This window comes from Nesoenas mayeri, assembly GCF_963082525.1.
Source record: "Nesoenas mayeri genome assembly, chromosome: 3".
Classification (NCBI taxonomy): domain Eukaryota; kingdom Metazoa; phylum Chordata; class Aves; order Columbiformes; family Columbidae; genus Nesoenas; species Nesoenas mayeri.
Genome location: NC_137544.1, coordinates 26443588 through 26464778, shown reverse-complemented (window position 1 = coordinate 26464778; position 21191 = coordinate 26443588). Strand labels below are relative to the sequence as shown.

The 21191-nt window shown below is 40.3% G+C and overlaps 1 protein-coding gene across 1 annotated transcript in view; it reads left to right on the top strand.

The window, feature by feature from the left end:
• The window catches only part of LOC308038617 (dystonin-like), a gene marked incomplete at both ends in the record, with an annotated part of 310764 nt that extends 290323 nt beyond the window's left edge, over nucleotides 1–20441 (top strand). Inside the window, 13 exons of the mRNA XM_080341395.1 lie at nucleotides 178–321; nucleotides 1168–1356; nucleotides 2112–2241; nucleotides 3037–3200; nucleotides 3526–3688; nucleotides 4581–4735; nucleotides 4935–5009; nucleotides 5896–5913; nucleotides 8912–9029; nucleotides 12251–12450; nucleotides 12932–13042; nucleotides 18686–18809; nucleotides 20176–20441. Of these exons, the coding sequence (XP_080197521.1) occupies nucleotides 178–321; nucleotides 1168–1356; nucleotides 2112–2241; nucleotides 3037–3200; nucleotides 3526–3688; nucleotides 4581–4735; nucleotides 4935–5009; nucleotides 5896–5913; nucleotides 8912–9029; nucleotides 12251–12450; nucleotides 12932–13042; nucleotides 18686–18809; nucleotides 20176–20441 (1857 nt within the window). The remainder of the gene's footprint in view (nucleotides 1–177; nucleotides 322–1167; nucleotides 1357–2111; nucleotides 2242–3036; nucleotides 3201–3525; nucleotides 3689–4580; nucleotides 4736–4934; nucleotides 5010–5895; nucleotides 5914–8911; nucleotides 9030–12250; nucleotides 12451–12931; nucleotides 13043–18685; nucleotides 18810–20175) is intronic.
• Nucleotides 20442–21191: the final 750 nt, after the last annotated feature.

Below are 21191 nucleotides of genomic sequence, written 5' to 3'. Positions count from 1 at the left end.
GGGCTTCACTTAGTACTTTATGTGGAATAGGATTTTTAACATTTCTCAGACAAACTTGCCTCTTGCAAGTTGAACGTGTTTGAGCAATCGAGAGGCTTGTGACCTTCCAGGTTATGCACTCAGATTTCCCTTGCAAATTTTGTCAACATGTAATTGAAATTATTACCTCTGGTTTAGGAATTTATGAAGAAACTGGAAGAGAAAAAGGCTGAACTGAATAAAGCAACAGGTATGGGAGAAGCTATCCTAGCTATCTGCCACCCAGACTCCATCACCACTATTAAGCACTGGATAACAATCATCAGAGCCAGGTTTGAAGAGGTCAGTATGTGTCAAGCCATCTTCATTGCTACAGTCCATCTTTGATTGGAACAGAGCTGACAACTCACATGGTAGTTACACTGGGATGAAATGATCCAGCTGTTGAGAACTAAACATTTAAAATACCCGCAGTGATGGATGTGAATACCATGCTTCCCTAGGTTTTATTTTAAGACTTTCAGGGCTTTAAGAACTAAAGCAGATGGTCAAGCTTCTTTGTATGTATTAGAGGAAATACTGACTGACACTTCCCATGTGAAGAAAGCCAATAATTTATAGGGAGAAGTTTAAAAGTTACAAAGGAAACAAAATACAGAGCAAACTTGAAGCATTTTCTAATTGCATTAAGGAGGATTTGAGTCTAAGATATTCTTTATCTAGAAGATTTCCAAATTATTTAATTGGCTACAAGTAGGTCTCAGAGGGTATACTACCTTCTCAGCTGCTAAGATGGTATTTCTGTGTATATTCAATTTAAAGAAAAACAAAATACTGGTGTTAGCAAAGTATGGCTTCAGAAGTGCCCAGGGGGAATATGGACACCAAATCCTGCATGATTCACTAACTTAAATATATTGTTTGATAAAGTTCTTAATGTACTGCCTGAATATGCTGTTTACTGCCGTTAACAGCACCTAATCTGGAATATCTATGGCAAAGATAACTGTTGAACTGGGAATTCTAGTTACCCAGCACCTTTAGTGATCAGCCACTACATCTAGCACCTTTGATAATAAACAGTAGGTCTGGGAGGAAGCTCTGGGTTTACAGTGAGCAGGGCACCTTTAAATACATTGTAAAGAAGTTCAGCTGTGCACATACTCATGCATCGGTTCTTTTATCAAGGTCTTAGCATGGGCTAAACAACATCAACAGAGACTGGCAGGAGCTCTGGCTGGACTTATTGCTAACCAGGAATTGCTGGAAGCCTTGCTGTCCTGGTTGCAGTGGGCAGAGACTACGCTTACTGAAAAAGATAAAGAGATTATCCCCCAAGAGATTGAGGAAGTTAAAGCACTTATAGCTGAACATCAGGTAAGGCATGTTAAGTGACATGTGCCCTACACATTCCACGAATGGTGCTTACTACTCAATGAGGCTTTGTAATTAAGTGTTTATCTCCTTACCTTTCTCTCCTAATAATCAAATCCTTTATCAGAATCTCAGTTGTATCTTTTGTATGTGCACAATGTGCTTGTAGTTAATTCAACACAGAGGCAGAAAAACAACCAAACAACTGCATTGTGCTGAAAGAAAAACTACAACTCCTCGTAGGAACAGGGTAATAATAACACACATGAAATACGTGATAATGCTGCTGCCTTAGAACTAGTATTGCAGTATGGTTTTACTGATTGGATGTCAAAAGTATGTTTGTAAAGTGCCAGAGGAAGCTGCTGGTGCAGTGCGCGCTCACAGGTTTACCGCAGGTTACGTACCAGAGCTGTCTCACTTGTGTGAGCTGCAGTCTGCACAGCAAGAAGCACCTGAGTACTCAGAGTCAAAATTCTGTTGTACATCACCTCACCAATCACAGTTAATAAAGGAGTTTGACAGACTGTTTTTTAGATTTAGACTTCCTTTATCAGGCAGGCCATAGTGGTCTTAAAATCTTATACTGCTGATGTTTCTTACCTACAAAATCCTTATCTGTGTCCTTTTTTGTGAGGCTGGCATTATAAGAGTCTTTCTGTGCCATTCTCCTAACTTTGGTGTTTCACTGTTGGGTTTTTCATTCCTGTGGTCACTTTTGTGTATGGTTAATTAAAACCACCTCTATCTGATTGCAGACATTCATGGAGGAAATGACCAGAAAACAACCTGATGTGGATAAAGTTACCAAGACCTATAAAAGAAAGGCACTTGAACCGTCTCCAGTACAATCTCATATTCCTGTCCTTGATAAGGGGAGAGCAGGAAGTGAGTAATGAAGTGTTTTGGGGCAGGTCACATGCACCATTGCACTGTCTATGAAGATAATGGCTTACTAATAGGTTTGATTAGTGAAACAGTGTGAAATTCTCTTGACTGGTTTTTTAAATTATCTCTCATTTTTCATTGTGAGGAAATTTCTCAGAGCAGACTTGCATTTTTACGTTTTGTCCCATACTTCTTGAATGCCTGTTTTTAAACCATGCAGCCTTTTTTATGCTGTTAAGCTTCCAAGAGTGTTCATATGCTGAGTCTTTGCAAATGTACTGTTATCTGAAAGTGCAAACAACTTCTTACATAAAGAAGTAGAGACAAAATTTTGGTCTTACTGTCTGTGAAATTATATGGATTCAATTAGAAAGTGTGCTCAGCAAAGCTGAATAGGAAGTGAATCATCAAGTGAGGAAATTGCTTTTTGTATTTTTAGATATACTTACCCATTGTATTTTATAGTTACCCATACATGGAACCTGCTTCTAAAATCAGGTTGTTTACTTTGCAACTCTCCGATAGATTTACAAAGATTTTATTTAACCTGTGTAGCTTCACTAGTGCAGCCACTATGAGCTGCTTCTGGCTAAACAAAAGATACTTCAGCCACCATGTAGTCGTTGCCCAGTAGTGGGGAAAAAAAATAAATCCCATCAGATGGAATCATATCAGGGTATTGGCTCATTATTTGGGACAGGAAGGAGTAGTTTTAGGAGAGTCAAGTACCCATCATGTCAGTGTTTGTTTTGTTTCAACTGAGTGAGACTTACACGTTTTATCATACTTTAACAGGAAAGCGTTCCCCGACACCAGGCATTTATCCATCAGCAGCCCAGGCGCAAATCGAAACCAAGAATCCCCGGGTAAACCTTTTAGTCAGCAAATGGCAGCAGGTCTGGCTTCTGGCCTTGGAAAGAAGAAGAAAACTTAATGATGCTTTGGACAGACTTGAAGAGGTCAGAAAAGGACTGTACAGAATATACATACTTTCTGTGTAGCTTACCCTGGATTAAATTCTCAATACCATAGATACTGTAAACAGCTTCCGTATTTGTTGTATGATATTGGATGATACAGGTAACTGAAAACTGTGATACATGTGCTTTAATGTGCTTTAGAAGCTGTCGTTCTCATTTCAAAGGTGAGGAGGGTTAAGATGTTTAAAATGTTTGTATAGGTCCTCAAAGAACCAGTTATTCAAAAGAACGCAGGTGGTATCTCTCTCATTGATTGTTTAGATTGATTTCAACTGAAAATAGTTCTTTCTCTTCTTTAATTAAGCTGAGAGAATTTGCCAACTTTGATTTTGATATTTGGAGGAAAAAATACATGCGATGGATGAACCATAAGAAGTCTCGTGTGATGGACTTCTTTAGGAGGATTGATAAAGATCAGGATGGAAAGATAACAAGGCAGGAATTCATCGATGGAATTCTTTCTTCAAGTAAGTTTTAAAAGCACACATCATGTCTGTGTGCCATCTCATTTCCCTTTAGCAACTGACTCGTAACAGATAAGAGCCTACTACTTAAAATAATCCTTTATCTTCAGGTCATGGAGACTTCGAGCAGAGAGGATTTAGAATTAGGCTGCTTTTAGCATCTCGTGTTAAAGTTATTCAGTAGAAGAATATTGTAGTGTATGTATTTTCCCCCAACTTCCCAAAATGCAATAAAATAGTCACTATATGCGCACGTCACTGTGTTGCATAAATTGTCAGAAATTAATGAAAAAAACACCTGATACGACCAAGAGGTTAAGCATCTTATTTAAGTTGGTATCACCTTGTTACAACTACTAAATATTTATAATCCCTGTTCACCATCTTGAAATTTTCTTTGACCATTTCGTCAGGAATTTCTGTGTGGGTTAATATTCTGCTGCTGTGAATTTGATCTAAAAGAATAATTTCACAAAACATCATTTGTGTTTCTGCAGTGGGAAGGTCTTGCACTCCAAATTTCATTAGCAGTGAAATTCTCGCTTGACCTTTCCTCAATAACAATTTATCTGTTTAATCTGTGGTATTTTATGCACTTCGAAGGTCAAAATGTTAAAAAAACCACATATATCTTACAATTTAATCTGTGTCTTCATTTCTGTGCCTCTCTTCAAGACAGACCATGCTGTTCATTTTGATGCAGTATCTTGGTAACACTGGCGATTTTTTTTTTTCAGAAAGATTCCGTCATGCTTTTGAATGCCTTTGTTTTTTTGATAAGCATTTTCTGTCACATACTGCCTAAAAACCTTTTAATATTTGTCATAAGGCCTTTCGTTGTCATGGTATTGAAAAGCTAAAAAACATGGCTTTTGTTGTTGTCTTTGTCTTGCAGAATTCCCAACAAGCCGACTTGAAATGAGTGCTGTTGCAGACATTTTTGATAGAGACGGTGATGGATATATTGACTATTACGAATTTGTAGCAGCTCTCCATCCAAACAAGGATGCATACAAGCCTCTCACAGACGCTGACAAAATTGAAGATGAGGTACATGGTCTGCTTTCTTACATTGCACTCCATTCCACTGGGGTCATGTTCTTTAACAATTATATATATATATAATTATATTATATTATATTATATTATATTATATTATATTATATTAATAATTTGAAGTTTACTAGTTACAATCTTTAGGATTGTGATATTAACAGTAAAGTAATTATCTAGTTTTTATTTTTTGCAGGTTACAAGGCAGGTAGCTAAATGTAAATGTGCAAAACGGTTTCAAGTGGAACAGATTGGGGATAACAAGTACAGGGTAAGTCTTCTAAATACCATTTTAATTCTTGCAGCCTGAAGATTTTTCATATGACATTGTTTATGAAAGGAATTAGGGTATATTAATTAACAAAAATTTTGTAGTATATTGTTATGTTTTCTTAAGCTTATCTAAATGTTATGGATTTTCTTTTGTTAGAACATATAGGTTAAAAATGTGGGAAAATGCTGCTGCTTGTATTTATTTTCACTGACACTATAGAAACTGTTTTCAATGTGAGAATTTTTAAAAGCTGACTGCATGCATACATACATACATACATGCATACATACATACATACACATATGCATACATACATATGACAGCTCCCTAAAAAACTTTTTTTTTGTCATGGATACCCAAGGTGTTTAAACTGCAGCTGATTTTCTATTAGTTTCATAAAAACAGGGCCTGGTATCACGTTGTACTTCAAAAATCTGTTACCAAAGTGTATTCAATCACTTTTATCCTCCCTGTCATTTTATTGGAGCACACTGTTCCTTCTGAAGAAGTGTAAGAAATGCGTTAAACATCTAAGAACAATTTTAGATCACAGAAAAATAAATATCCCGTTGTAGAGAAAGATCTGCTACCCCTAGATTCAATAACTGGAACAACTTCAGATGAAATATACAAGATGTGGCCAACAGAGATTGCTAAATACTTGTAGATTGTTTTAAAAGACGCAGAAACAGCAATGAGAAGGAAACGAAGGCCTTGAATATTTTCCAATATTCAGTCTCCGGATGGCTAGCTACCTGCTCGTCTCTGAAGTAGATACTTTATTTAGAATGTCTAATGTGTTAGTTTGCATGTGTTCTAGAGTCATGTAGAGAATTTCCTGTAAACTAATCGTGTCTTTCTTCCATTTTTCATTTCTTATCAGTTCTTCCTGGGAAATCAGGTATAAACCAGTGGAATGTGTTATGAAGCTTTATTTTTTTTTCTCTTTTTTTTTTTATTTTTATTTTTATTTTTTCCTTCTAACGCATAGTGATTTAAGCTTGCAGTGGTCAGTCTTCTTGCCATCCTTACATCTTCAGCTAATTCATTGCTGGTCAGCTGTGGTATTTCTTTAAATGCTATGGAGCATTCCTTGTCTCAGGATCCCTCCTCTTCAATCCCTCACCTGCTTTCTTTGGCCATTTTCCTCATTAAGGAGATTACTTTTAAAGGAACCAGACAATGGTCGGCAGTAAATCCCATAGAAAATATCTTGAGCATTTAAACTGCAATTCTAGAATTACTGTTATTTGATCAGTTTTCAGTTTAATACTGAAATGCTTTAAAATTCTGTGGTTTATTTTTTAGGCTGTCAGATTAAAGGCTGATCTCACTGTATTCCAGATTAGGTGAAAAATACTTTCATTTTAAAAAAAATCCTTGTGCAATCAAGCAGACTGATTAAGAACCTAGCTAATTGTTTGCATTTTATATAGTAATTCAGTGAATCATATTTTAGAAACAGGCAAATTAAACTTGCTGTTCTAGTTCAGACTATTCCCTCTCCCGGAGTGTTTTCAAAGAGCCCTGGCAGGTCTATAACGTGTTGGAGTTGTGTTTAAGAACAGTTTGTGTCAATGGGATGTCACCGTACAGTGGGACAGGGGGATACACTCACCAGCGCTCACCTCTGTGGGACATACTGATAACACCACTGCCCCCAGTGTTAAATCACGCTTGCCTGGTAAGAATGGAAATACTTTACACAAGCCAGATACCAGGTACCATTAGTATCTTATTCATGCTCTTATAAAGGCAATAATATGTATAATCCATTCTGGAAATGGTAGTGTTAATAGATTAGCCATTTTCAGTCTAGAGCTGTTGAGAATGTAGTTGCATTCTTATTTATTGGCAAAGCCTGTTGAAGTCTAGAAGAAAGCACAAAGAGCAGTGTATAATCTTACCACATGCCTCAAGCAATATATCTAAGTAATAATTTAAAATGTTTTCCACGTATAGAACAAGCCTCTATTTGAAAAGACTATGTGAAATTAGGTTAATCTTCTTATCTGCCATCTGTACTTTCAGATCTGGGAAAAATACAGCATATTTTGAGGGCATCTAACTCTTACTGGTGCAGAACAGTAAAAATCACCTAAAGCAACTTGGCCGAGGCATCTCTAGTAACAGTGATGTTATATGGCTGTTGTCAAGAACAGACCTTTTTGGAGCTTGAGCAAGACTTCCTTTGCATTTTTATTCCAGTGTTTTTAGCTCTGATTACTTGAAACAATAGTAAATACTATTCAAGGAAAGTTGGTGTCCAGGCTATTTTAAGGAAATGGACTGAGTTACTGTTAGGAAAAATGCTTTTTATTATAATAGATACCTATATTATTTTCCAGGAGCCCCACTGTTTGAATTAGCCACTGCCTGGATCTGGATGCTGGATCTGACCCTTGGTTGCCTGATGGGGTCTAACTGAAGAATTAAGCTGGGATGGGGAAAAAATAAAGAAAACGGAGAGGATTTTTAGAACCTCTAAAAAAAATGTTATGTAGAAGCAAACCAATGAAAGTAAACAGCATCAATTTGGATGCCATTTCTTTTTTTAACTTTGATCTACAGATGTAAAACGGTTCTTTATTTACCACATATTGAATGCATTATTAAAAAGCCCTTACAAATAATGCTCATGTGAATATTCTTACTTCAAACAAACAAACAAATATTACTGAATTAAGCAGCAAGCTTTGCTTTTGTTTGGTTCCTAAAAGTAATACTCCTTTAAACTTTTTCTTCTTGGTTTAAGTAGTACCAAACAACTAAAGTCATTTAACAAGTAGGGAGCATGTTTGTATGGTTTGCATTTAAAGCATTTCAGTCCCCTCTTCGGAGCAAGTAGGTACAGATGAACCATGGCCAGCCTTCTCCAAGGGTCAGAGGTTGCCCCAAAGAGGTGTATTTTCTCCCGTTGGTTTCAGTGAGTGCTCGGCATGTTTACGTGTGAGAGCATTGCACTTGGCATGATAATCTGATATCAAAAGAAATATTTTAGTAGCATTGCCTAAAAGGTATGAAATTCTTCTGGTTAGTTTTCATGAGATTGTGGGGTCAATGTGTTGGTCATGATTTCTTTGATCCGGAGCTGAACAGAGATACTGCATACAGGTTTTGTTATACAGGTTTCGTGAGGAAAATGTATGTTAGACCTGGCCATCAGCCCAAAGGAAGAATGGGCTGGTAGAAGAGTTAGGATCAAACAGGTTTTTGTGCATCTCTGAATTGTGAAGAACCTTGATGTGTAGACAGAGAAGTGACGAACAGTTTATAACAGAGGACAGTGATGGTAGCTGTCAGTCATTCATTGCTTCTTTAATATATCCTTCCCCGCGTGCACCTCGCTATACGTGAGCAGTGTCAATGCTATACCTGAAAATATCCCTATAATTGAATCAGTTGATAGAACTGTGCAACACTTGCAATGTATTGTATTTCCAGCCCACATGCTGATCATTTTAAAGTGATGCTGCCTTCCTTCCAGCTGACATCATTAAAATCTTGACTGCTGCAGAAGAGAGTTTGCCTAAGATTTTAACAGTGAAATAATGCAAATAGGTTTTCATTAATTTGCACAAATGTAGGTCGTAACCAATTAAATAATGTGTTACTAATTTTGCTTCCTTTATGAGCTCAGACATTTGAGAATCAAGCATAAAATTAAACCTGAGATTCTTTCTTACCATCCTGCCATCTCCTTTGGATTAATGCAGCACCATCTGATTTGAAGTCTTAACAGCTTTAATAATCTGCATAAATAAATCTGATTTTTTAGCATTTACTAATAATTACATATCAAAATAAACTTTTTAAAGTGTCTGATTTTTAACGTGTCAGCGCTGAACTGCATCTGAATGACTGAGAACCTGAGATGGTTGTTTTGATTTTTATTTCAGTTTGGTGACTCTCAACAACTACGCCTTGTTCGTATCCTAAGAAGTACTGTCATGGTTCGTGTTGGAGGTGGCTGGATGGCACTTGATGAGTTCTTGGTGAAGAATGATCCTTGCAGGGGTATGTAACACCACGGTGAAAATGGACGCGCAGATAATTATTTGGTTACAGTCACCATTCATTGTCTCAAGATGGAGATTGAGTTGTATAAAATGCCAGTTCTGTAAACATCATCTCACTAATTGTCACATAATGATCTGTTTTTGTAAACTTTAAATCCCATGGTTAAGATCTTCTTCACATGCACTGATGTATGTCCAGAATAACTGTGGTGTCTTCTGCACAACTCCTCCAGCGTTAGAGTGGTGTAGCTAAGAACTGAACTTGGCCCAGACAGAGTTTATGGCCTGCAAGCTGCTTGTATGACTTGGCAGAAAGAACACACAGAAATGTCCAATAAAACCTTCTCAGCAAGAGAGAAGTTTTAAAGCAATAATCAAAATAAGGCAATTGAATTGAAAAGTAACAATACCACCACAAAAAAAATTTCTCTGGCCAGTGGCTGTGCCCAGGCTTTTCAGGCTCTGCCTTTGTAGCCCTGGCTTTTCATTGGCATCCTCCCCAAAAACACTTCACAGAGCCCTGAGCCTTCTACAAAGCAAGTGGAAAATGCTTGGGTCAGGAGGACTTTGTCCTCTGGGAACGCATGGAGCACTCCATCACCGCACCCTCCAGGGCACCACATCAAATGCCTTGTTTGATCGGTACACAGCAGTGTAATGACATCATAGTTTGTCAGGACGCTTGCTGCTCTAGTGGGAAAGTATATGCTCTCTGGCATTGTTCTTGGAGGAACAGCTGGAGATAGAAAAGATGCCATTTGTGAAGAGAGTGGGAGAAATACAAGTCAAATAATAGGCAGAGTCATAAAGTGCAGAAAGTATAATAACGACTGTTCAGAGCAAGCTGATGTTCTGTAACTAGGCATTTCTATCCAGTTAACTAGCAGCATTAAGTTTACTGCGTTTTTACCTATCAGGAATTCTACAGAATCATAATCGATGTTGTAATAGCGTGAGAACATCCCAGAGGAGTTCAGGAGAGACAAGAGGGCTAGTGGAGGCAGACATCAACTGTCCTGTAGACCTGACTCTAGCGTCAGCTGTCTCACACAGCTTCTGCTTTGGGACCAAGGTTTCTAAACTGTTTGATACAGACCTTGGAGTGGGAGGAGAGGTTGCATTTGTAGCAATTGTGTTGCTAAGTCAAGGATGTTAAATTTTTAAAAAATGCTACTACAAAGCCCTGTAAGGGCTGACAGTGTGCCACTGAGGCCTAGGAGCCTTTGTCTACAAGACTTACAAGGTACCGCTAAAATTTCTTGTCAGAGTAACACACAAGAGCTGTCATAACCTTGTGATGACCTCTGTGAGTTTTTCAGCACTATTAAAAATAGACTTTTTGCTTACTGACATATCGCATACATTGTTTACTAAAGAAATGTAACAGTAATGTTACATTTACTGGTGTTGGACCACAGGTCTGACTGAAATTTAGCACCTGATTCTGCACCTGCTACCATTGGTGAGTCATCTATGCCTGCAGAGCCATCCTTACGTTACAGCTTTCAACTCCCGTTCCTCAAAAGTGCACGGTAACGGAAAATGAGACGTGCCTCAAAATATCTGACTTCATTGAAGGGTTAACTTGGTTACTTTTGATGTATTCCAAACATTTTTCACAAGCCTCTTGACAGGTAGACTGTTGCAATTCCTCCTTGGGTTGGCACTGAGAGATACAATACTTAAAAACTCATTAATTTACTGGAATTCCTTATTAGTGTCCTCAGATTAAGAGTCCTTTGGAACTTTATCTCCTCTTCTTTAATAAACCTTGTATTCTATGTATCTCTATAGTATTTTCTATAGTACTTTATCCCTTTTTCATGGGAAATATATGAGCAGTTAGGTCAACACAGGGAGTGTAAAGGAATACCGATCTCTATAAAGTCATCTGGACACTGGACATTGTGCATGGTACCTAATCCTGGTCTTGTTGCAGTCAGAGATGAGTTAGTTGCTGATGTCAGTGGTGCAGGTTCAGACTTTTCCGTAAGCACTTCACCTAGCAAATCTTCATTTCCACCAAGGGCTTCTCATGTATTCAGATAAATGATATTTCAAAGAACTGTTGTCATAAGTGGCTTTAAAAATATTGGACCTAGTTATATAAAATAATTTTAGCTTATATTATTTCTTTATGTCAGCAGATAAATACTATTGCAAAACTATACTTGGGACTGCAGCTGATTTTATCCAAGCGCTGTTTCCTTTTGCCTGGGAGAGAGCTTTGAGAACTCGTCTCAGAGCACTTAGAGACAGCTTTTGCTCTGAGTCCTGTCTTTTGGCCTGGTGCTCTGAGTCTCTTGCATATGCAGCTGCTGTACTTGATTTCTTCTCCTGCTAACGATTTTCTTTAATGTGACCCATGTCCTGTGTCATTTTTTCTAGTTCATCATCACGGGAGTAAAATGTTACGTTCGGAATCAAACTCTTCAATTACCACTCAGCCTACTATAGGTTGGCAAACCCCTCTCTTTGTCTGCTTCTCCCCCTCTTCTCCTCTCTCTTCATTTCCTTCCCACTTTATTATAATATATACTTTTGACAATATGCTACACCCATCACATTTAGCTTAATGTGTTCCTACATGGGCTGGTGCTTTGCAAGCTAATTTTTTTTGACACGCTTTAAGAGTGTTTCAAAAACAATTGTCATTCACACTGACAGAGTTAAATTCTAACATGTCTTGCATCTATTCTTGCGGAATATTCTCTCATATGCGTGTTTGTATGTGTGTGTGAGTGCTTAGCCACCAATTACCTCATCATCGTTTGGATTTTATGTTCATCATTGCATGTTGCCAAACTACATAACTTCATCATTTTGAATAAATATATTTGCTGCTTTCCTGTAATCTGTACTTAGCAATTTCTTCTGGAACATCGAAGCAAGTATTATTTATCATGAGTAGCTGTAGAGTTAGCAAAACTGCTCATCAGGTTGTGTCTATGTACTGATAGTTGATTGATTAACAGCGATTTAGCACGCTGAGCATTCCATTATCACGCTGACTTCCTTTGACAGTGGTTCATTCCTGCTGGCATAAAGTATTAGAATAAGTGAGTTCTGCACATAACTCTTCTGTGTTCAGAATAAATGCATTACATGGTAATGCATTTTATTGTTAAAATGTGTTGAAGTTGGCATGGCAAAAATGACAATAAACAGCCTTGTGACAAATTTTGTATCTGATTAAATGAACACCTTTCTTTGCTGCAGCTAAAGGGAGGACAAATGTGGAGCTGCGTGAGAAGTTCATTTTGGCAGATGGTGCCAGTCAGAGCATGGCAGCTTTCCGACCGAGGGGCCGGAGATCACGACCCTCTTCAAGGGGCGCTTCTCCCAACAGATCCACCTCTCTGTCAAGTCAAGCTGGCCAGGCAGCTTCCCCGCAAGCAGTTGCTACAAGTACACCAAAGGTAAGGAGAAACCTACAAAACTGCGCTGGTAAACAAATAGGGTATGGGTTTGGATTTCTGTTGTTTTTTGGTTTTTTCCCCTTGCTCCAACAATATTGGTGCTTTCCCTTGCTGACAGGGAAGAAGTATCTCAATTTTATTTCATAGACTGGGGAGGATCTGAGAAGTCTTTTCAATATATTTCCTCTACCATTTGTTTGCAGCACAGGAATAGAAGAATTCTTTAGATTTTATAAGGTGCTACATGAGCTAACTGGCGATTTGGGAATAAGCTCTGAAAGAGCAATGAACCTCTCCATTTCTTTTAAAAAATAAGCTCTGCCATCTCTTCATTTCGGAACATTTATCATCACCTCTTCTTTCTTAGTTTTCATTTCTACTGTGTGATTGGATCTTCTTGTGAAAGCCTGGGTATCTTTCTCCATGACATTGTTTTCCACCTACTGTCCTTCATATTTTGATTTACCATTGTTTCATACAGACACCCCATCATTTAACACGCAACTATGGTAAACCATGGTTGACAAACAGCAAAACGTCAACTCCTTCTAAGCCACCAGAATCCTCAGACTATCAAGGGTCATCTGCAGAGGTACAGTAAGGACAGAGATTCTAGTCTAATGACCTTCCTTCACTAAAACTGTCACTTCACTAACAGCCACTAGAGTTTCAGTGCTTCAGAGCTGCAACATTCTTTGCATATTAATGCATTGTCATTGTTTTAGACCTTTGTCAAATTAATTTTGTTTTTTGTTTTTTGTTTTTTTTTTTCCCCCAAGTCTTTTTTTATTATTTTTATGTTCTGTTTGTTACCATGTTTGTCTTTTAGGAAAACTTAGTCTCAATGAATTTATGTTTAAAGTGCAAATGGTTAATAAATCAGAACAGTATGCAATGAACTGGATCACAGTATCACAGTATCACAGTATGTTTGGGATTGGAAGGGACCTCAAAAGATCATCTAGTCCAATCCCCCTGCTGGAGCAGGAACGCCTAGGTGAGGTTGCACAGGAACATGTCCAGGTGGGTCTTGAATGTCTCCAGAGAAGGAGACTCCACAACCCCCCTGGGCAGCCTGTTCCAGTGCTCTGTCACCCTTACTGAGAAGAAGTTTTTTCTCAAATTTAAGTGGAACCTCTTGTGTTCCAGCTTGATCCCATTGCCCCTTGTCCTATCATTGTTTGCCAACGAGAAGAGCCTGGCTCCATCCTCATGGCACTCACCCTTTATATATTTATAAACATTAATAAGGTCACCCCTCAGTCTCCTCTTCTCCAAACTAAAGAGACCCAGCTCCCTCAGCCTTTCCTCATAAGGGAGGTGCTCCACTCCCTTAATCATCTTGGTTGCCCTACGCTGGACCCTCTCCAGCAGTTCCCTGTCCTTCTTGAACTGAGGGGCCCAGAACTGGACACAATATTCCAGATGGGGTCTCACCAGGGCAGAGTAGAGGGGAAGGAGGACCTCTCTTGATCTACTAACCACCCCCCTTCTAATACATCCCAGGATGCCATTGGCCTTCCTGGCCACAAGGGCACAGTGCTGGCTCATGGTCATCCTGTTGTCCACCAGGATCCCCAGGTCCCTTTCCCCTACACTGCTCTCTAATATGTAATTTCCCAATCGATACTGGAACCTGGGGTTGTTCCTGCCCAGATGCAGGACTCTACACTTTTCCTTGTTAAATTTCATTAGGTTATTCCCCGCCCAACTCTCCAGCCTGTCTAGGTCTCGCTGGATGGCAGCACAGCCTTCTGGCGTGTCAACCACTCCTCCCAGCTTAGTGTCATCAGCAAACTTGCTGATAGTACACTCTATTCCCTCGTCTAAGTCGTTAATGAATATATTGAATAATACTGGCCCCAGTACTGACCCCTGAGGTACTCCACTAGATACTGGTCTCCAACTAGACTCCGCACCATTGACTACCACTCTCTGGCTTCTCTCCTTAAGCCAGTTTGTAACCCACCTCACTACTCTATTGTCTAGACCACACCTCCGCAACTTAGCAACTAGGATGCTGTGGGAGACTGTGTCAAAGGCTTTACTGAAGTCAAGGTAGATCACATCCACGGCTCTGCCATCATCCATCCACCTTGTAACATTCTCATAAAAGGCTATGAGGTTGGTCAAGCATGACCTACCCTTGGTAAAGCCATGCTGACTGCCCCTAATAACCTTCTTATCCTTGATATGCCTTGAGATAGCACCAAGGATAAGTTGTTCCATTACTTTCCCAGGGACAGAGGTGAGGCTGACCGGTCTATAGTTACCCGGGTCCTCCTTCTTGCCCTTTTTGAAGATTGGAGTGACATTTGCTTTCCTCGAGTCCTCAGGCACCTCTCCCGTTTCCCAAGACTTGGCAAAGACGATGGAGAGCGGTCCAGCAATGACCTCAGCCAGCTCCCTCAGCACTCGCGGATGCATCCCATCTGGACCCATGGATTTATGGATGTCCAGTCTATTTAATTGCTCCTTAACCCAGTCCTCATCAACTAAAGCAAGCTCCTCCATTGACCTGGCTTCATCTGGGGTCTCAGGGGTACAGGGCTCCCCAGGACAGCCTCCGGCAGAGTAGACAGAGACAAAGAAAGCATTCAGTAATTCTGCCTTCTCTGTATCTTCCGCCACCAGGGCACCCACCCCATTCCTCAGTGGGCCTACATTGCCTCCGGTATTAGTTTTATCCGCTATGTATTTGAAAAAGTTCTTTTTGCTGTCCTTGACCCCTCTCGCCAGCTGTAATTCTAAGGAGGCCTTGGCTATCCTAGCTGCCTTCCTACATCCTCTAACAGCAGCCTTATATTCTTCCCAAGTGGCCAGCCCCTGCTTCCATGACCTGTAAACTCTCCTCTTCTGCTTGAGCATACCAATAGATTCCTATTCAACCACGCAGGCCTCCTGGCTCCCTTCCTTGACTTCCTACGTGTGGGGATGCTCTGATCCTGAGCGTGGAAGAAGCAATCTCTGAATGCAATCCAGCTCTCTTGGGCCCCTTTTCCTTCAAGCAGTCTTGCCCATGGGATTTCCCCCAGCAATTGCTTGAAAAGGCCAAAGTTAGCCCTGCTAAAGTCCAGGGTTGCAATTCTACTTGCTATTCTGTTCCTGCCACACAAGATGCTGAACTCCACCATCTCATGGTCACTGCAACCCAGGCAGCCCTCAACCTTTACTGCTTCGACCAGACCTTCCTTGTTAGTGAGGATGAGATCCAGCAGTGCACCTCTCCTAGTCGGCTCCTCCACCATCTGCATGAGGAAGTTATCATCAATGCACTGGAGGAACCTCCTGGCCTTGGCTGGCTGGCTGAATGGTCCTTCCAGCAAACATCAGGGAAGTTAAAATCACCCACAACAACCAGGGCCTGTGACTGCGAGGCCACTCTCAGCTGCCCATAGAAGGCCTCATCAACTTCCTCAGCCTGATCTGGTGGCCTGTAACAGACACCCACAACAGTGTCACCCCTGCCAGCCTGCCCCTTGATCCTGACCCATACACTCTCAACTCGCTCATCATCCACTCCTGGGCAGAATTTAGTACATTGTAGTTGCTCTCTCACATAGAGAACAACTCCACCACCACGCCTGGCTGGCCTGTCTTTTCTGAAAAGGGCATAGCCATCCATGACCACATTCCAGTCATGTGAACTGTCCCACCATGTTTCTGTAATTGCCACCAGGTCATAATCTCCCAGCCGAACATAGGATTCTAACTCCTCCTGCTTATTCCCCATGCTGCGCGCATTGGTGTACAGGCATTTCAGGGAGCGAGCAGAGCACTCCCATTTCTCCCTAGGAGCATAGGAGGCCACCTGGTCCTCATCAGTTTTAGAATGCTGCCCCACTGGGACAAGCCCAGCTACAACCCCATCCCCCTTCGAGCCTAGTTTAAAGCTCTCCAAATGAGCCCAGCTAATTCTTTTCTGAAGTTGTTTTCTTTGAGTTCTTAATGTACTGTAATATTCAGGAACTACAGGAATTAGATTAATAAATTATGATCTCCAGTGCAAAACCACTAAATAGATAGCTGATCCCTGTCAAGAAGATTGCACAAAAGACTGACTGTGATATATAAATCTTTCCAACAACTGAACACTTCATTTAGGGGGGTTAGTGACCAATTGTCGCTCTAAGAAGATAGCTATTCAGTGACTTCACAGGAAATGAGCTTTGGTCTTATTTCCAGGCCATGACTTCCACAGAAACTGTTAGTGTAGCAATTAGGATCGTGCTGGCAGCCAAACTGTAGGACCAGAATTTCAATGGGCTTGGAGCCCAAGTGTCTCCTCTCCTGTTGCTCCAGCCAGTGGCAGGATCTCAGGTGGCTCACGCTGCCAGCTGATGTGTCACTTGTAGGGTCACTCTTGCCCTGGGCCAGAAGAAGCTTGTGCTGCTATATCTGCTGCTCACAAATCTGCCCTCAATGCCTGTCGCTGGCCCTCTGACACCTGCTGGTGCCAAGTTTACATGACCCTGGCGTGGCTTTGCTTAAAGATGCATAACAAACTTCTCACGCCCTCCTTCCGTGTGAGCGGGTGTGTTCCTTGCGCACGCTGCAGGCCTGTGTATGTACAGCACTTCCAGCACACAGGGCTGCTGCTTACAACGATTAACAACAGCACACAGTTGAGTCAGTTGTCAGTTTCTAATGTACTCCTGTATTTTCTTTCATTTCTTAGCTGGTAACTGAACTGTAAGATTAATTGATGGCACATTAAAGGGTTTATAGACATGGAAATGGGTTTTCATTGAATTACAATGAGGTGGAAGCAGTTGCCGTTGGTTTCCAATAGGGGCACTGTATTTCTCACCTGCTCTTACAACCGCTGGTAGTTTCAGTGAGTTTCTTGTACGTAAGCCACCATGGTTTAAGATTATAAATGGAATGATTGGTGTGGTGTAGTTTGCAGTGAATTTCTGAGGCATTCTGCAGCATTTTTTTCCCAAGAGAGTGGTTATATTTTTTTTGTGGAGGCTGCATTTGGGTTTAGGACTAAAATGGATGAACAAACTTGATCTTCTTTTCTTCTTGCACCAGGGATTCTCTCCTTGTCCTCCCAAGCTGTCTCTGTACAGCAGAGATTTCCAAGGTGTGGCTGGTTGGATGCTGAGCATTTGTACTTGGCTTCAAAGATAATTTAACATTGTGACCATCCGTGTCAGAGCCAGCAGCTTCTCTGCTCTGCAGTGTCTCAATGCTCTTTTGTTCAGATGTGCCAGAGGTGGCCCGAGCTGGTAGCTGCCAGGCTGCACTCGGCCCTTGGCTCCAGGCGGCTCCCACGCACTCCTGGATCTTGGTTTTCTACCCCACTGTGTGGGGGTCAGAGGCACAGAACACCGGATCTGGAGATCCAAGCCGCTCAGTATATCACATTCATCACTGCAGTATTTGTAATTCTTTTTGGATATTTACTTAGCGTTTTAGTGTTGATTAAATGAATAGTTTTCCTCTTATTTGCATACACCTCTTATCTAGTATGTTACATACATTTTGAAATTTGAGGATTTCATTCTCATGGCTTTGAAATGAATCTTCCCATTTGGGGCAGATTTTCAATCAATACTTGTTTCATTTCAGAAATGAGAAAGCAGGCAGGATAAAACACTGAAATAGAGACGTTTCAGACAATATATTGACAACAAGAACTTTTTTCATAGAATCATGTAATAGTTTGGGTTGGAAGGGACCTTCAAAGGTCATTTAGTTAGTCCTATGTCTTTTTTGCTGCTTTTTCTGGAAGAAGGTTTTGAAATTTGGTAGTTTTGTTTTGCCATCAAAATATTTATAGAATTGAAACAAATGTATTCACTGCCTATAACCACAGTCAGAATGATGGAAACTCAAGATATGCAGCTATAAAAGCTCAACTACTTATATTTAAGTTATGTGCCATCAACTAATCTTACATGCTTGACTAATTAAAGAAGGTAGCATTTTTTCTTTCTTGATATGCACTGAAATACACTCAAAGAATGCTAAAATGTAGATATCGAGCAGACTGTTACCCTGATTTTGTTGTTATTGTTTGACATTTGCACTACTTCAAATACTAACTGCTATAGGAATGTTCAAAACTTCACATAATGAAAAATGTCTGTAGTGACTCAAACCAGTCTTTCAGCTTCACAGTGAATGTTATGATCGTATTCTAAGCTGTGTGCTACCTAATACCAGACCTCATCTTCAGTAGAGACAATTGGAAAAAGCATCTCTTTTTTTTTTTTTTTCTGCATAGGGAACACCAATTCAAGGAAGCAAACTCAGGATGCCAGGATATCTGTCAGGGAAGGGTTTCCACTCTGGAGAAGACAGTGGCATCCTGTCAACAGCAGCTACCAGAGTTAGAGCTCAGTTTGCAGGTGAGTGTCTTGACTTTAGAACTTGATCTACCGCTTACTTTGTTCTCCACCTGGATAATTAGGGTCATGTTGGTGTGTGGGGGAGATGTCAGAAAAGTGGGAAGAAGTACAAGTCCTACTGTCTCCTCAAGGGTGTAGAGAATCAGGATAATGGTCCTCCTTTCACGTGGTTGCACAGCAGGTATGTTCAGCTCTGGATGTGCGAATTCGTGACTGCAGCTTTCTTGACAATGGTCTTTCCAGCGTATCTGCATAAGGAACTAGAGAAGAAGCATTTACTTAAGAATAAAGGGTTCAGTTCTTCACATGTTCAAGTTATGCTCCACTGTGATGGAGCAAAGGGGTCACATAATCATGAATCATCCATTTCTTTCGGAAGAAGAACTGCAGGGAGCATCTGTAGGTGACCTGATTAATGGAATATACCATAGAGATTTTTGAAACAGTATATGCAAAGAGGAAGTGGTAAAGCTGTGCTATTCCAGGATGCTCAGGGCAGATCTGTGTAAGGGAGAGGGCTAGGTGGGTTAGAAGAGAAGATATCTCTGCTGGCTTTCCCTCAGACCTTTAGCTCTGCAGAGCATACTGGGCTGTACTGGAAAATCCTGTTCAAAGAGTTCGTGTCTTTTAATTATAGGTGATTTGAAAAATGAGCCACCTGAGATTTCAGTTTCAACTTGGTGTTCTTCACACTTATAGGGAACCAGATTTGTCAAGATCAAAGATATTCCATAAGTAATTGGAAAATTATGAAAAACCACATTAATGGTTTTCTGTTTAAGATTCTTTGTTGTGGCTTTTTCTTCATGGCACGTTGTCTGGGCAGGCTTTCACTTTAGCAGCCTTGCTGAGAGCTCATTTGCTCAGCCCTTTGGGAGAATGTATATTCTTTCCTTGTTTACTTGAAGCTTTCAACTGTATGGTTTTGATTTTTAGAAAAAAGGGGTACATGTTTAAAAACTGGGATATTCATCAGCATCTCCAAGATATATATATTGAGAAATGCTGAATGCATGAAGAGGCCAGATACTGAATTCTTTCAATTACTAGCTGAGAAAATGGCAGGGGAAAGAGAGTCTCTGGCTGTTGGGTGAATATAGAATGCATGTCTAGTAAGTCACAAAAGCTTACCAGGATAATACATTTTTAATGACATGTGCTAGTGACAAATTAACTGAGTCTCATCGTTTGATCTCATATTTCCTTCTCTTTACTGGGAGATATGGCATCATCCAGCTTACCTGGCCGAGTCTAAAGTTTAATTTGTGCAATGACGAATTTTGGAGGTTGCCAAAGACCTGGGAAAGACCCGTACACCTTTTCCATCCTTAGCTTTAATACTGATGGATATCTTTCCTCTCTCTAGAAACCAGAAAAACCCCAAGCAGACCTGGAAGCCGAGCAGGAAGCAAGGCTGGCAGCAGGTCAAGCAGCCGCCGAGGCAGTGATGCGTCTGACTTTGACATCTCAGAAATCCAGTCCGTGTGCTCAGATATGTCAGAGACTGTTCCTGCTGCAAGCAGACTGACACCCCGAGCAGGTTCTCGGCCAGGATCAGCCAAGCCTTCTAAAATTCCAACTCCCCAGAGAAGGCCGCTAGCCAGCAAATTGGACAAGTCCTTGAAGAGATAATATGATTGGCTCCGTAAAGGTCTTTTCCTTTTGCGTTAAGTATTTAAGTTCGTAAGATGTAAAATATTATGTAGAAATTATTGTGAAATATCGCAAGAGGTGGATTTTTAATTCTGCAGATGGCCTTATTTGTGTATTTGTCTTCTTATTTTATGTGTATAATTTTTGTCAGATTTGTTTTTGTTTATGCCATATCCTGTGAGAAGGGGGAAGAGTTTTAATGTAAACTAACAGTTGTACACAGTAATGTGTAGAAAGTACACTAAAAATAATTGCCGAATGTACAGTGTACTGAATGTACAGTAAGTCTCTGCAACCCGAATAAAATAGGCCTGTCACTATGTCATTAGTTAACAGTAAAGGATACCTCATGATTTTTCTTTAAAAAAGAAAAAGAGAATACTAAAAAGCCAAAAGACACATTTACACACTTTGAGCTGACTAAACAAACACTAAAAGATGTACGTCAGAGCTACTAAGGAATACAAGCCCACCTTCACAGTACCCTTATTTATACAGCATCTCTCGGAGAACTCACAGAGTTAATTAAGCACTCGCCAGTAATACGATACTCCAATACCTTGCAGCGTCTCTGTGCCATTGCTTTCAATGAGGCCAGACACATTCTGGATACCTGAACTATTATTCTGTAAGAATATCAATATAAAGTGCATTCATGTAAATGTGAGGTTTTCTTTTGCTTGAGTGGATGGTAGCACTGTATCATTGAACTCATTTTGTATCAAAGCA